At 36.4% G+C, this 17,537-nt stretch overlaps 1 protein-coding gene across 2 annotated transcripts in view; it reads right to left on the reverse strand.

The window, feature by feature from the left end:
• LOC134586604 (ephrin type-A receptor 3-like) overlaps positions 1 to 17,537 on the reverse strand; it is a 200,073-nt gene that overhangs the window by 32,838 nt on the left and 149,698 nt on the right. For both annotated transcript variants that reach the window (XM_063442227.1, XM_063442226.1), the window contains 2 exons: positions 11,670 to 11,795; positions 9,152 to 9,337 (listed from right to left, as the gene is read on the reverse strand). In XM_063442227.1, coding sequence (XP_063298297.1) covers positions 9,152 to 9,337; positions 11,670 to 11,795 — 312 coding nt within the window. The remainder of the gene's footprint in view (positions 1 to 9,151; positions 9,338 to 11,669; positions 11,796 to 17,537) is intronic.

The raw sequence follows: 17,537 nt of genomic DNA on the forward strand, positions 1-17,537 counted from the left end.
AGGTGTTATGGTGTTTTGGAAAGTTACAGGGTTAAATATAGGGCTTGCCAATTAAATTCTCTGGACTGTCTGCCTGGGTTGTCAGGCAGGTCCCTTTACGTTATAATTAATAAAATCAAATAATTATGTATAATTAATAGTTAAATATATATGTAGATTGTATGTATGTATATATATATATAATATATATATATATATATGTATGTATATATATATATATATATATATATATATATATATATATATATATACCTTTGGCCAAAGTTCGTGACTAAGTGTCTACTAGAAAAGACTGGACATATACCCCATTTTGAATACCCTGGGTTGTCTACATTTGCAAACGATATGCCATTATGGAGTTAATTCACATTCCTGGGCTACCAAAGGCAACATAGACCCAGCAAACCAATCTGGCAAACTTTTATGGGCAAGCCCTATATTGACCCTGTAATATAGGGCTTGCCCATACCAAAGGCAACATAGACCCAGCAAATAGTGATGTCGCGAACATAAAATTTTCCGTTTGCGAATGGCGAACGTGAACTTCCGCAAATGTTCGCGAACGGGCAAACCGGGCGAACCGCCATAGACTTGAAGAGTGCAGCGTGCGTGTATGAGTGCAGTGTGTGTATGAGTGCAGTGTGTGTATGAGTGCAGTGTGTGTATGAATGCAGTGTGTGTATGAATGCAGTGTGTGTATGATTACAATGTGTGTGTATATGAGTGCAGTGTGTGTATATGAGTGCAGTGTGTGTATGAGTGCAGTGTGTGTGTATGAGTGCAGTGCGTGTATGAATGCAGTGTGTGTGTATGAGTGCAGTGTGTGTGTGTGAATGCAGTGTGTGTGTGTGTGTGTGTGTGTTGCAGAGCCTTCGTGGGGGGTGGGCAATTTTATTATTATTATTTTTTAATTATTTTAATAATTAGTTTTTATTATTTTTTATTTTATTTAATTATTATTATTTTTTTTTTATTAATATTTTATTATTATTTATATATTTATTTTTTTCGTCCCCCCTCCCTGCTTGATACATGGCAGGGAGGGGGCTCTCCTTGCCTGGTGGTCCAGTGGCATTGGTAGTTCAGTGGGGGGAGGAGGGGGGCTGGCTGAGAGTTTACTTACCTCTCCTGCAGCTCCTGTCAGCTCCTGTCAGCTCACAGTGTAAGTCTCGGCTGCACTATGACCCCGCGGCTCTCGCGAGACTTACACTGGGAGCTGACCGAGGTGCTGAACGGTCCGGCGCGGAGGAGGAGGGAGCTGACAGGAGCTGCAGTAGAGGTAAGTAACCGCACACAGCCCCATTGTCTGTATTATGGCAATGTAAATTGCCATAATACAGACAGTGACTCGAGTATAAGCCGAGTTGGGTTTTTTCAGCACAAAAAAATGTGCTGAAAAACTCGGCTTATACTCGAGTATATACGGTATTTGCATCATTTTGTCTAACTGACTTTGCCTGGGATATTTTGTTTTTGTAATATAAAAAATGGAGAGTACAAGCGCTTATTTAAATAATCAATATCCTTATATCCTTATGTTTACCAAATTTCAGTGAGCTGCTATTACACCGTGGTTATCTTTCTATCAGAAATTGTGGAGAGAAGGAGTTTCAGGTGTAGCACTCTAATTAGTTATAGTGGATATGATAGTGTATAATTTAAAATAGGATATACTTTAAGGAATCGTGTACACTTCTATGTAGTCCCAACACTTTAAAATGAACCTTAAATAGGAAACATAAATATACAGAATATAGTGCAACCTGTATACAACAATTGAAGCAAAAAAAAGGTAGATGTGCAAATTGCTAACTCACACTTTTCTGAGCTAAAACACTAGGCGCATATACCTGAGCTAGTGTTTTAGCTCAGAAAAGTGTGAGTTTAGCAATTTGCAATCTACTTTTTTTTGCTTCAATTGTTGTATACAGGTTGCACTATATTCTGTATATTTATGTTTTTGTAATATAGTTATAGGTGTTGCGAAGAGCATAACAACCAATGGTATGGTATGTCATCTCGATGGCTAGCCTTGCCACTGCAGATGGTTGTGAAATAAATTTCCCATAATGCTCAGCACCTGGCAATGAATCATGGGGAATGTATAATCGGCAATTAGCGTGTGTACAATGTGGTTAAATTATTAGGGTATTCCTTATTGGGTCACTTAAAAAGAACAGGTATTGTTTTACAATGTAGATTAATAGGTCACATTAGAAAAAGGTAAGGTAACAATTGAATGTATCTTCATGCAACTGTGTAATTGATTTAACCCCTCTATTCTCCACCGTGATAATACACCTACTTTAAAATTATAACTACATATTTCTCTTTAGCCAATTTGTGTCCTATCAAGCAGAGCAAATGGATTTTTTGAGAAAAAGTGGAGCAAGAAAACTTGTTTTATATCAAGTGTGATTCTGAATAACATGCTGTAAAATGAGTCCTAGTTACACAGCTATTTGAAGCACAGTTTGAGGCACATTATGCAAATATGCTCAAAGGGCGAATCAATGTCTAAAGAGCTCCAAGCGAGATGCACAATACACATAGGGTTAAGCATCGGACATCAAGAGGAGCTGTATGGGTCCGAAGCGGTATTTAAAAATTAAATCAAATAGTCAAAGAATGCAGTGTCATATTTATCTTTAAGTTGCTGAATAGAATGAAATAAACAGGACTGCTGAAAGGGTTAATTGAGCAAGGTGGCAATATGGCAAAATGCAGAACTACCTACTTATTTCCCTTATTTTGTAAGGATATCATGTTGAGTATTGTAAGAGAATTACATGAAATTATTTTTTTTCTATGACTTGGAAATTGTCTAGTACTATATAAACAGTGTCCAAATAAAATATAGTATTGCATGGGGAATATCAGCACGGGTGTATAACTAACTGTCTGACTTTCTCTTCCCAGCAATATGTAAAATATTGTCTCTTGGGGTTCTAAATTGGATAGAAGCATAGCAGAATTCTGTAAGCTGGTCCACTGAGAAGACAAACTTAATTCTGTTCAGAGTTTTTCCAACGATATATATACAAATGAATGAGTGGACAGGGTGAAAAGAGCCTGAACCACATGTGTATTACCCTTTAAAATAAACAGCAAATTAGCCATTTACAAAAATTAAAGCGGACACTATTTTCCAAAAACATGTCATAAAATATAACTTGTACTTATCTTGCAATATTGATAATATAGAAAATACACTTAATCATCACTAAAGAGATAACATATATGAATCATAGTGTAATAAGTACAAAGAATATTGGAGATAGATGTACGACAAGGAGAAACTCACATATTTTAGATAGACAGGAGAAACACTTGACTCAAACACAGCATGCATTTAGACCAATAAAGGTAGCCCAACTTCTTCTCCAATAAATGAATGCAAATTCTCAGCAGAAAATAAAAATCGTATTGCATACCACTGTATATGTTAATAAAGATGTATTACTTGATGTAAACTCTTAAGAGCCTTAAAGGGACACTATAGTCGCCATAATTTAGCTTAATGGAGCAGTTTTGATGTATAGATCATATGCCTGCAGTCTCACTGCTTAATTCTCTGCCATTTAGGAGTTAAATCACTTTGTTTATGCAGACCTAGTCACACCTGCCTGTATGTGTCTTACACCGACTTCCTAAACACTTCCTGGAAAGAGTAATCTAATGTTTACACTTCCTTTATTGCAAAGTATGTATAATTTAGAATTTCTTATCTCCTGCTCTGCTATAATGCTAGACCCTGCAGGGGCCTCCTGTATGCAATTAAAGTTTAACATACAGAGCAGGAAATACAAACCTTTAAAATAAGTAAACATCTGATTGAAAATGAAATCTTTTTTTTTTTGCAAGCTGTGTGAGTGACAGTCAGGGAGGTGTGGCTAGGGCTGCATAAATGGAAACAAAAGGAATTTAACTCCTAAATGTTATTTTGGTGACTACAGTGTCTCTTTAAGTATTTGGTAATGTTGTGTTTTATATTGAGATTCCTCTTATCCTTCAAAACAATAAACTGAAAATCTGCAGACACATTTTCAAATTTGGACTCTGAAAAGATATCCGCCAGTGCATAATTCAGACAAGCTGCTCTTAGAAGCTAGATGTGTTGCACAGGAGCATTACATGCACCGATTGGGACGGATTCAGATGTAACATCTAGAAACAAGCAGAAAGGATCCAGTAGGTGCATGTAATGCATTAGCAACCACATGAGACACCCGTAGTAAAATTGCATACAGAAAGGTAGCTGGTCATAAACAACAACCACTTATTGAGCAGAGTTCTTTGGTAAAACAGTGACAATCAGAACTTAATTGGACTAATTTCAGGGGTATTTATATAGGGTGGATGGGCTTATGTTTGATGTCTTCACCGGAGGAAGATGAAACTCAGAGAATCGCGTTATGGAAAATGAATTTTCTCTTTGTTTTATTTTATTTTGTGCATTTCTACCACCTGCATGTTTTTGTTTGGGCATTTTAGGAAGAAGATTACCTTATGTTGTGTTTTGAGCCGACCTTATGGGTCTCTAAAACATGTGAGTGTTTCTATTTATCCACAGTGATTGCTATATACATATACACTGTTATATGATGTTATGGTATGACATTTGTATCAACGGTTCTTGCTGCCCACACTGTCTACACACACTTCTATACACTGCTGTACATACTGATACTAGCCACACATTACTTCAAATGCTACCCACACGGTTAAACACACACAAACACACACATACTGCTATCAACTCTGTAGAAAAACACTGCTACACACACTAATACACATACTAATATCCACTGTAACAAACACAAAAACCAACTGACACACACATACACAGAAACACATACACATACACACACTACTACACATGCACACTCACACTATATATATATATATATATATATATATATATATATATATATATATATATATATATATATATATATATATATATACATATACACCCACATAAACACAGTTTTTTTCCATATTAGTGTGTATTTATATCACCTTTTATCATATTTAAACTGTCAAGCTTCTTTTTGTTTATTAGTGTGAGGTTTTTGGTTGTGCGTGAGAATTCTGTGCCATCCTCCACCTGTGATGTTAATCCAGCCCTGGTTCCTGTGCAATGTACTAAGACTACAGCCATGCAAAAATACACCAGGGCAGACACTCCCTCTGTACCACCACCTGAAGACAGGGATGGAACCATCTACCTACAATTTTAAAATTGTTGTCTAACTGTAAGTAAGTAAGTATTATCTATTACTGGTCATCTATTAATTTTATGTTTCTTGGAATCAGAAAAGTCATAAATAAATTGTAGATTACCCACAATCTTGTTTTTTACCTCTGCACTATACAGTGTTTATGAAGATTTCTAAATGAACTTTAACCATGCAAACAGATGGGGACATAGTTGTGAATTTTTATTTTGATTCTGTAACTGTTTGTCAAATATAATGTAGACGTAAAGGAGCACTATAGTGTCAGGAAAATAAACTAGTTCTCCTGGCACTAAAGGATTATTAGGTCCCCCCAACTCTCGTGGACCCCTTCCCGCTGGGCTGAATGGGTTAAAACCCCTTCAGCCACTTACCGTAATCCAGCGGCGGGCACCCTCAGCACTGGTGACCTCTCCTCCCCCGCCAACATCAGCGCCAAATGCGCATGCGCTGCAAAGGACACGTGCGCTTTCAAACAGCCCATAGGAAAGCATTACTCAATGCTTTCCTTTGGATGTCAGCATCATCTCCGTGGATTTACCCTCAATGAAAACATAGCAGTTTCTCTGAAACTGCTATGTTTACAGCTGCAGGGTTAAAACCTGGGGGACCTGGCACCCAATCCACTTCATTGAGCTGAAGGGGTCTGGGTGTCTATAGTGGTCCTTTAATATTGTCTTGTGTTTTTTTATGAGTGACATCATACAAAGCCAAAGTCTTTTAGTAATATTTTGCATGATTTTGACTGCATCAACAAAACAGCTCTGTAAGGCAGATGAACATTCTAAAATGAAATTACACTTTTCGATTGAGATCATTTAAGTCAAACAAAGTGCTGGCTCCTGGGGTGCAGTCATAGTGGAATAGTTTCAAAGGACTAGAGTGCTTAACATTGTGTTTTAAGAGTTATTCAAACCATAGACCAGAGCTCGTTAACAGGAGAATGTGAGTTCCATCATTTGAGTGGTCAAAGAGAACTGATGTCTAAACATCGTCCCATCTCTTGGTCTCAGGAGAAAATCACTCCTTACAAATGTCAGTTTGCATTGTTTCTAGGACGGGGTAATCATTTCAAACAGAATATCCCACTGGCATTTATCCTACACTCTCACACAAAACGTATTTCTTAACAATGCTGTTTACAATAGCAAATCAAGGCTTGGGCTGTCTTGATCAAGAAACACATCTTCTGCCACTCGTATCTGGGTCTCTACTGTGATTTAAAAGGCGGCGGGTGGACGGGGCTGTGTTATAGCTCCATTTGTATTGGCAGATTAGTCTGGGATTTATCCTCCTCGATAAAAAAAAGAGACCTGTCAGTTGTGATAAATGGTTTTCCTCGCAAAGCACCAGATTTAACGTCTTAGTGAATGAAAATTGAAAAAGAAAACAGCAATGAGAAAAGGCGAGGGTGACCGGATTAAGCCTGTATTGCTTATATAAGATACAGGTTTCAGAGCAGATATAATATTAAGGTAACCGTATAGTACAGCTGCCCAAAAAGCTTCCTAGTAAAATGTGTAATATAGTGATCCTGCACACTAGACATCACTGCAAACCCATACAAATACAGTATTATCATGGCCTTAAATAAAATTACCCCACACTTGTTCTAGAACACTTGACATTCGCACTTCTTCACAATTTATTCTACTCTCAGTAAAAAAAACAATAATATATATATATATATATATATATATATATATATTCAATTTTATGACGAGAGTCATTCAATAGGATTATTATATATATTTACAATCGCTATTCAAAATTATTTCTCCAACTTCTGAGTTACATTCCCCAGAAAACGTGTGTGTAGCTTGAGGGTCACGAGAAACAAGATATATGTTTATTGTCTATTTCTGATTAAAACTAGTGCTTAAGGTCACCTTATACAGCTTGGGGGTCATCTTTAAAAGGAATACATTTTCTATTTATAACTTTTTATATTTTGCATCTTTTAATTTATATAGGACCCTTAGCATATTATGCTAATAAAGCACTAACATGGAACAATTTAACCCCTTAAGGACCAAACTTCTGGAATAAAAGGGAATCATGACATGTCACACATGTCATGTGTCCTTAAGGGGTTAAAAAGAAAACCAAACAGTGAAATCTTTTTTACATTTATTGAATTATAACTCTTAATCACCTCCTAAGCCAGCAGGTGTTTGTATTCCGAGAAAAGATTGACAGCTACAAGTGGGCTGTTCTGTCTGTGAACAATGGAATCCATCATATATTGGCTTAGTTGACTACAAAATGGACGCTACATATCGATCCATCATGTTCCATAAAAGAATCCCCTAACAGTTGGAGAACATTTAAATCCCAGTTAGTCTTCAGCTCCTCACCTTTGATTACTCAGGGGTGAAGAACGAAAGACTAATGGATAGCTTGGGTGATGTTCGTGGGAGACCTCTATAAATCAGAGTGTAAACACATGAGTCCTTTCAACAACTAACAGAATTGTTGAGTATTTTCGTAAAAGTACATCTTCTCCATGGGAGACTAATTTAGCAGCCTTGTCCCTTGTGAGATGAACAGTTAAACCTGTCCTCTTATTTTATTTTTTTTAGCAGAATTTGTGCTGTAACCCCAGTGTCAATTGACTATTGATTTTATAATACACTTTGTAAGTGGCTGGCACAATGCCAACGTTGTAAAGGAAAGGTGTGGGCTGTGCATTTAAACAAAGCTTCGAAGTCCATGTTCAGAGATCTATCTTTCTTGGCGCTGGCAGTACGAGGAGATTTGGACATTTATGAAAGAGAGGCCACTAATTAAAAGTAAGCAATTTTACAGAAAATGCATGAAAATGCCGTAGACGAGTCTGGACATTTCTCTCATAAATATCAGTGACAAATCGATGTAAGTCTTTGATATAAATGTATCTCGAGGTCTCGCGGGTTAAGTGGCATGAAAATAGCCTAAGTCTGAGGAAGATTAAATAGTGCACTGCAAGAGCTCTCCTCTGATTGATTAGATAAGAATGAAGCTGGCTGGCTGACTAGGTTCGTTCTTACCTTGGCAGGACAAGTAAAAGCTGGAAGGCTGGTCTAGAAAAAGTCAAATTCGTTGGCAATTACTGTAATGGGAGTAAGTACACCATAAGTGTCTCTCCCTTTCATCCCTCTAAAACATTTTTATTTCAATAACAATTATAAAACTTTGGGGAAGGAATGAGTGCATTACCAATCATATTTGAGTAGACTTTTTGTTTCCCAAGATATACAGGATTATTTAATAACATGGGGATTCAAAGTGAATTTTAAATTTAAGGCCAGAGTAGTCAAAGCATAGCTGACAGATCGTTTTTCCAGATCACCCATATTAAACCTTAAATTTTGAATTCACCTTGAATTTTCACTTTAGTGAAAAACTCTGATAGTAATTTGATTCACTTTCGTATGAACCAGTAGGTTTCAGATTTATAACCCTCCATTTTCTCTCTCTCTCTTACAAGCGCTATTTACAGTCATCCTTCTATGATTTCATAGCATCCTGTATCTTTCCACCTGATGGTAGACAATAAAATCTACAATTCTCATTGGCTAAAGATGATGAGAGATGAACTCAGAGAATATAGTTGTGGAGCTACAGATTGATGGACTCAAGTTATAGATCAGTGGTATGCAAACTTCGACACCCCAGATGTTATGGACTACAAATTCTGTGATGCTTTGCAAGCATTACTGCTGTAAGAGTATTATGGAAGATGTAGTCCACAACATCTAAAGTACCAAAGGTTGCCTACCACTGTCATAGATCATAGACGCAATATGGCAATTACTGGCATAAAAAAATTTTTTTGCTCCAAAAGTTAAGAAGCATTAGATTGACATATTTCGATTTTTAATTCCACCAGAACTGACTTTTATAAATTATTGTCAAAGGTAGGTTCTTACATTTGGTGACAACACCCTCCAGTCGGATAATGTTTGGGTGATCAAATTGCCCCATGATGCTGGCTTCTCCCAAAAAATCTCTTCTCTGTTTTTCTGTATATCCAGCCTTCAGACTCTTTATAGCTACATAAATTTCCCTCTTGCTGGGTAACTTAAGCCGACCACTGCATACCTCTCCAAATTCACCTGTTCAAAAGAAAACACTTAGTAAGATATATTTTTCTATTGCCTTTTTACATAGAGGGCCACAATAAAAAAAAAAAATTGAACATTAAAAAAAACAAAAAAAAAACCTTGACTGTGTGGTATCTTTATCGTAATTTTTTTCCTCCTAAAAAACGAATAGCTAGGCTGTTAATCAAAGTTTAATCACCCCCTTGTTGTGTTCCTTATAAGCATAAAGAAAAATATGGTTATTCTGCACAAATGACTGTACAGCACATAAATTATATACAATGCAATGCAAAGAACAGAGAAGCAGAGCTGTGCCCCAGGGATTAGCTGCCTGTGCCCCTACTCTGCGGGCTCATGTGTAAACATACAGATTTAAAACAATTGCGTGCATGTATAATGTTATACAGACACGAAATAGGCCAAATCCATCACAAAACTCAGATCATCAAGATACACTAATAGCTTTATAATCTAGACCAGTTTTTTTTTTTTCTATAAAACCGGAATAGACTCAGAGCTGCGGGGAAATAATGTTTCCATGTAATGCTCCCTTTATAATACATCGGCCCATATCTGCAGGGTTTCGATACTGTATTCCTCAATGTATGTTGCGTCAACCAAAAAGCAAGAAGTGCTGTTGCAGTAGAACGAAGATCAATGTAGATTACCTCTGAGGTTTTGCAAGAAGTTTTACTTGGAGCATGTTTAAAGTCCTTTATTGTACTGCTTCTAATCAAGCCATTTTTATTGAGAGCAAATAATTTCAGTAATATTATAGATAGCATCTGGCTTGCCGTGATGGGAAGTTGTAGTCAATAGGAGCATTAGCTTGCTGCTGCACCTGAGGTTACCAAACCAAAATTGGATTTCACGGAAATTCAGTAATCTTGTGGAGTGCCAGTGGATACCCTTGGTACTGCACTCACAATGCTCAGCCAACCTTAGACATGAGCAACAACTACGGACCTCCAGCTGTTGATAAACTGCAACTCCCAAGATCTGTTATCAGTTACTGTTATGGACCATCTTTAACAGATGCTTTTAACACAATATTTTATGTAAGTGATATTTACTGTGCGTGCACATTTTTATTCATTATTTATCACACTAGCACAGTTACGTGTTTGGATTTTTGATGGTCAAAACACTAATAAAGAAAATGTACCAGAACGATTCCAGCTTAATTAATTACAGATGCTAAGTCTATCTATCCATCTATCCATCCATCCATCTATCCATCTATCTATCTATCTATCTATCTATCCCTGCATCCATTGATCCATGTCTGTCTACCTATATTTCTGGAAACACACTTTTTATCTCCACCATATGTGTGCATAGTTTAACCTGACAAGCAATGTACTTTGCGTGACAGCGCTACATATCACATAAGCTGTTAAATACTATTTCCTATTCAGGTAATAACAGGCACATTATTAAAAAGCTTGGATGCAGACTGAGCTGTATTTTAACAACAAAATTACATTCACAATGTCACTAAAAACTCTGTATTCTCAAGACTCAATCTCTGTGTTTTTCTCAGAGTTACATTTTTGTTCTGTTAAAATGATGTATACTCTCAGTATAGAGACTGATATATCATACAGCACACTGCATTCAAGAGGGCAAGTCTCTTGCTTTTAGCTGTTCCTGTGTATTTCTGCTTAGATTTTAGAAGCCGAACCATTAAAATGTTATTAGGGAGCTTTTAGTATCAAAGTCACGGAGTTGGGACTTGTTCTTTTCCCATTTCAATGAGAGGCAACATCTTGGCAATGAATGGGTAATGGACGGAGCAGCAGTAATCAGGTCTGCTCACTCTACAGAAGTACTTAAGACCTTTCTATGGGAACAAGGAACTAATGTGATTGGGGATGTTGCAGATCAAAAGCCCACTGATGATGTGGAGGAGAACAGCACTGAATAAAAGGGTCTGTAATGGGAACAGAGATTTGGAGATCAAAAGCCATGAAATCCACAATACCAAACCAGGAATGTCTATTATGCGCTATGTACTTGAAGAGATGGAGAGAGAGAGAGAGAGAAGGTCAAGGAGAGGGCGAGAGAGAGGGTAAAGGATAGAGAGAAAGAAAGATAAGATATTCCCTACACTTACAGTGTGTTGCCTTGTTTCTATTTTATTTTTTCATGATGTTTAAATAACTGCATAGACTGTAAAGTTCTAGTATTCAAGTAACACTCATTTGGCCTTTGCCCTTTCGGCTTTTCATTCACTAAGTGATGAGATGGAATCTGAAATGACCTTGCTTAGAAAAACTCAAGCTGATTATTGTGTTGCTGCTCACCTAGTGGTCAGACGTTTATAAAGCCATTGAACTTTTACCTGCACCTATGACCCGCTCAATCCGAATAGAGGAAGCATCAATTTCTTTGGCAAAGTCTCGCACAGCCTGGTTGGGGTCTTCGTAAGTGTGCGGGTGGATGTAGGTTCTACTGCCCGGTAGCTTCACTAGCAAAACAAAAACATGCATTTTCACAATGATTAGAATATAATATAAAATAGCATTAACTTTATAATGAAACAGATTTCATATGCAAATACATATATATAAATATATATATAAATATATATATATCTCCAGAGAGAAGCACACACATACAGTAATGGTTATGAGCACACACATGTACCATACTGTATGCATATAGATTTAGCATGCACACAAAGACAAGACACAGATAAACATGCCATAATGATAGATAGATAAATAAAAAACATAATATATTAAATCTAAACTGACCGGAGTCAGGTCAAAAATGAGTGTACATGAAAGGACAATGCTGCTCCCTTCACAGGTTCAAGGCTCACATACAGAACACTGACTAATATGACATTATAATAGTGAGTTTAGATTTCCTCTAACGCCAAGTACCAGCATAGATGCCAAAATGTAACTTGATATTACTGCTGATGATTTAGCCTCACCCATTCCTTTTCCCAGTCCAGGTATTATAGGAGTACGGAGGCAGTTATCATGCTATTACTGCCAAATCATTACCAAAATGGTTTTGTACCCAGCTGCAGTAGACAGGCCCTGATCTAACAAGCACTTATCAGAGGTGAGTGATCACAAAGCACATAGCATAAGCACAAACATGATCTAGTTATGGTGGGACCGCTAACTAAAGGCATGATTGTGGTCGGTCCCAATACCCTCCAGGGGTTATGTATGAAATTGCAAGTATAATGTAAACAAATGTGCTTTAGATCGTTCCATCAGGACTACACGCCATCACAAATAAACCATTGCCCAATTATCAGTCCTCTTTTAATACTATTTAATAGAAGTATAGATTGTAAAATAATATATTTATCAAACATAATGGCTACCCAATTGCAAAACAAAGAATGACACTCGATAATTATATATTGTAGTAAGAATTCTTGAATTTCTATTACTTCCAGCAGTTTACCTTTTTAAGCGATATGTAAATTTAATATTTTAACTTTTACAATGAAAGAGTTGACCAAACTAAAATTGATATGTGTGTTTAGATATATTATTTCTATATGCAATATATGGAAACATTAGATAAAAGCACTGCTGCTTCGTTACAGTTAAAAAAACAAACAAAAAAAAAGACATTTGTTAAAAGAACACTTTAAGTTCCTTTTAAATTGTTGCTTGGTGTAGAATGATATAACCATATATAAGGTGTTAATGAAAAGGCAAATGTCTCAATAAAAAGAGACCATATTAACCATAAGCAATGCTTCCCAATAAGACTCAGATAACCAAAACACCTTGGGCAGTAATAAAATGTGCTTAGGAAATACAAACTATGCTGTAATATACAATTAGTTAGGGGTAAAATGATCCAGTGTTGGATATTTCCCAGCATACAGTAAAAAAGGTGAAAGAAAAAGATACAGTACAAAGTTAAGTAGCTCCTATAAACACCATAACAACATCATCTTACTGAAGTGGTTATGGTGCAAAGTCCCTGTCTCTACAGCTTTCCATTTTAAAAACAAATATTTAATTACTGAGATATATATCTTTACCTCAGTGTATAGGGTTGTCTCCTCAAGATGTTTATCAGCCAGATAGTCTATTCTATCTGTAGCTTGGATTAAACTAGAAAAAAATAGGTTAAACTAGAAAAACTAGATCAGTTTTGTGTAACATTTGCAATAGTTAATACAAACACAAACACACTATATTAACCCTAGACACCTTGGACAGGCTGTCCATTGACGTATGTGTTATACACAAAGTGTCAATGTTCCTGTTCCCCAGCTTTCAGGCAACTGAACTCTCTAACTCCCTGATAAAGAAAAACATAAATTGGTTCTTGTTTTTGATCTCTGAACGCAGGGCTGCCAACAGCCATCCTTGTAAGGGGACTGGTACAACACAGGAGCCAGCATGTCGACTTGTAGTGCTTAGTGGTATGGTTGAGGAAATAGATAATTCTCCCCTTACCAGATTGATTGCTGTCCTGCTGTGAAAAGGGAACAACACAGCATATAATCTTATAAGGTTCTAGCCACCTATGCAGTATCTGAGGTAGGAGTACAACTACAGAGAGTGGGAAGAGGAAGGTAGGGGTATGGGACATTTTTAGCTGGTTCCTGTGGAGGAAAGACGTTGGAATCTTTGTATATATGTATCTGAATGTGTGTGTGTCTGACAGTGTATGTTTGACAATGTGTGTCTGTGTTTGTGTGTCTGACAGTGTGTGTGCATCTATATCTGCGTGTTTATACATGTCTGACTGTTTTACAGTGTTTGTGTGTGTGTGTGTCTGTATGTGTGTCCGCAACTGTGTGCGTGTTTGTCTGCAACTTAAAGAGAAGTCTTTGCAAGGCAGGTTCTCTGGGAAGTTTAGCTCCACTGAGCTAGACTACAAGGAAATAAAAAAACTAGCTGTCTGATTGACAGCCAGGGGTGTAACAGGGATAATTTTTCTATTGAAATTTTCAATTTTTGTAAAATTAAAAAAAAAGAGGAATCACTCTTCACACATAAAGTATTTCAGCAAGCTTTAGGGGTCTAGAATGGCCCTTTACCTCTTAAGGACACATGGCATGTGTGACATGTCATGATTCCCTTTTATTCCAGAAGTTTGGTCCTTAAGGGGTTAAACATATATTTTGTCAGAATGTCAACTCGGGTAGCAAATGGATTTTTTGCAAACCTTTTTATTTGCAGTATTAGATTATTATTCTGGTTTTGAGACAGATCCTCAGCGCAATCTATAGTAGCTTCCACCTGTTCTTCGAAGTGTATATTGATGAGGACTGTTCTAGATTGCTCTGTTTTTAATTATGTCCATGTGGCCCTTATATATTTGTACATTTAATGTAACTTTGTTTTAGGTGGATTTGGCATGTTGCATGCTCCTAAGAGTCCAGTCATCAGACACCTTTATTCTGCCTCTGGTAGAGTTTTACAAGCCAATATTTAAGGTCAAACCTTCATTTACCATGTTCATTTTAGGTCCCGAGACGTATGTTAGAAATGGGCAAACAAACCTTCATATACTACAAGGTGAATTATAAAGAACATATTTTTTCCCTCTCTCTCTTTTATATTCTGCTACTTGGGTTCACCATATATAATTTGATTGATAGGAATGACCTAGAAGCCAGCGAACAATCAAGTTGCATATAATTATGATATAAAATAGGAGAACCTCTAAAGAAATAGGATGATTGTTCCTTACCATTCAGAAAGAAGGCCAATAAGATACAATTACCATTTTGAAGAAGAACAATAGTTGGGAGACCACTTTCAGCATGCAAAAAGCAAAGCAGTAGATCTGACTAACAGAGTTATTTACTAAAGTGAGAATTTAAAGTAAAGTCAAAGTGAATTTAAAATTTAAGGCCAGAGAAGCCAAACTGAAAGCATAGATGACTTAAGAGAATTTTTCCATTTCGATCTTATATTTAAAATTCACTTATAGTGGACGGACACTTCAAACACTTACGATGGAAAAATGTAGCTCAGTTACCTTGATTGAGTATATTGATGTAAAGACTGAAAATCTAATTTTACTTTTCTACAAAAATGTGGCTATATTGCACCATGCACATGGCACAGAATTTCGAAATCAACTCGAAGAAGGACATTACAATGCTGGATATGGTCCAGCAGCAGAAATAAATATGGAGAATGAACAGATTCAGTTAAGGACGAAAGACTACACAAATTGCATTTGTTTGCCTAGTAAAAAATGACTATGTTCAGGTTTAATAAAAAGCGTTTTAAGATATTTGTTCAGCCCATAGCATGTGCATTAGTAAAAATGTCTAACTCACTTTGGGTGGAATTGGGTGTTTTCATATAAAGATCATTTTAAGTAAAGATTTTTTCCGGATATCGAGAATGTACGAGTATTCTCTTTAAATGGCTCAGTACCAGATGTTAAAAGAAATAAATAATGTAATATCTTAAACCTGGAATTAATTTACAGTCAAAATATAATACAGCATATGCATTGCTTTTTTAGGTATATCGAAAAATGTATGTATATATTGCAGAGTGCTTTTGCAGGCCGTCCTACTCTTGAATCAACTCTCTAGTTGCAAGAAACAGCTAATGTATTCTGATCCATATCAGCAAATGTATCTGCTGTTACAACAAATGTGGGTGAAAGATTGAGATTTGAGATTAATAAAAAACAAAAAGTACAACAGACTTTAAAATCCAAACACATTCTTAGACATAACTGAGAGCTAAAGAGCCAATATCAATATTTATGCTAAGAATACTTTATTTAAAAATTATAGTGAGGTAAATTGCAATGCAAAGCCAGTATCCAACTATTAACATGTTATTACTTTGCCCATATCACGTGAGTGTTCTCAATGTGATCACAATGCAAAAATGTCCCGACTTTTTATGCCGGTAGCGCCAACGAACTTATAACTACTTATAGCCTTAAAACCGGACTTATAACTACTTATAGCCTTAAAACCGGACTTAGCGTTAGTCGTTATCATAAATCACACAATATCAAGTTTGATACTCCAAGACTGTCAGGTTAATGACAAATAAAATGGATTTATCTTGGAAAGATGATTGACCTCATTTATAGTGCAGTGGTGATTACAATAGATGGCTTGCATGTTATTATCCTGATGCCTTCCATATCAACATTGCTATACCTCTCTGTTTCGTTACGTATGTCCAAATCAACATTTTTGTTACTGTCCTTATTTGTCCTTTTTTACTATAATTAATTAGGAGTTACTAGTATAGGTTTGATGACGTTGCTTGTTAACACCATCATTTGTGGTGTTAATTCTGCTCATGTGCACTTTGCAAACTCTCAGGGTACTGGTTAATCCAAAACCAAAAGTGCTTTCTGTGGTTTATCAAGTCTTTTTTAATGATGGATTTGCTAAATGCTCAGTGGTTCCATTAATGTGTCAGTACATTTTCTTCGACAGGAATGTGATCACTTAATCCTTACTGTTTAATGTACGGTATAGGCAACAGTGTTGTTTAAAACGATGATGACAAAAGTTTTGTGACTGTGAGGTTGTGATTGGCTCAGCATTGCTACTGGTACATCAGCAGCCTTTAACATGTCAATAATTATCAAACAATAGATTATGGTGTGCTCCATTACGTGTATTATAATACAAAATCAAGATTGGCACTGGACATTTTTAGTATTTACCTTGCATTGTAGGTTTTGTAAACAATTCTTTAAATCAGGTCTAAGCAAGCTACCTATTTACATTGTGGCGGACAACAACCTAGCAACACGGTGCATACTAAGTATACAAAGAGCTTTGAAGGCCATGTGAATTGTAGAGAGACCCTGTCTCAAATTTAAATCATCTCAAAACAAAAAAAGTAAAATTATGAATATTTTATATCTAGCAACTCTAAAACTGAAAATTAGTTATTGTCAATGCATGTGAACATGGATCCTGAAGGGAATATAAGAGCAATGGAACAGCAACATCAGCCCCCAAAATGATGCAAAATGACCCAATAAGCCCTTATTTGCTTACACATGGCAGAACCAAGGCTGCACAAATGAATGGATGCATTAAAGGCCACTTACTAACATCCCAAATCCCATTTACGACATACATGTACCTGCTAGTGTTAGTTGAAAAGGGAAACATAAAAGAGGAAGTAATTCTCATTGTCCAATCAGGTGGCTTCATTAACACAACTGTGCTTAATGGCCACATCTGCCACATATATTTAATTGACAAAGCAGAACA

This window comes from Pelobates fuscus, chromosome 2 (genome assembly GCF_036172605.1).
Source record: "Pelobates fuscus isolate aPelFus1 chromosome 2, aPelFus1.pri, whole genome shotgun sequence".
NCBI lineage: Eukaryota > Metazoa > Chordata > Amphibia > Anura > Pelobatidae > Pelobates > Pelobates fuscus.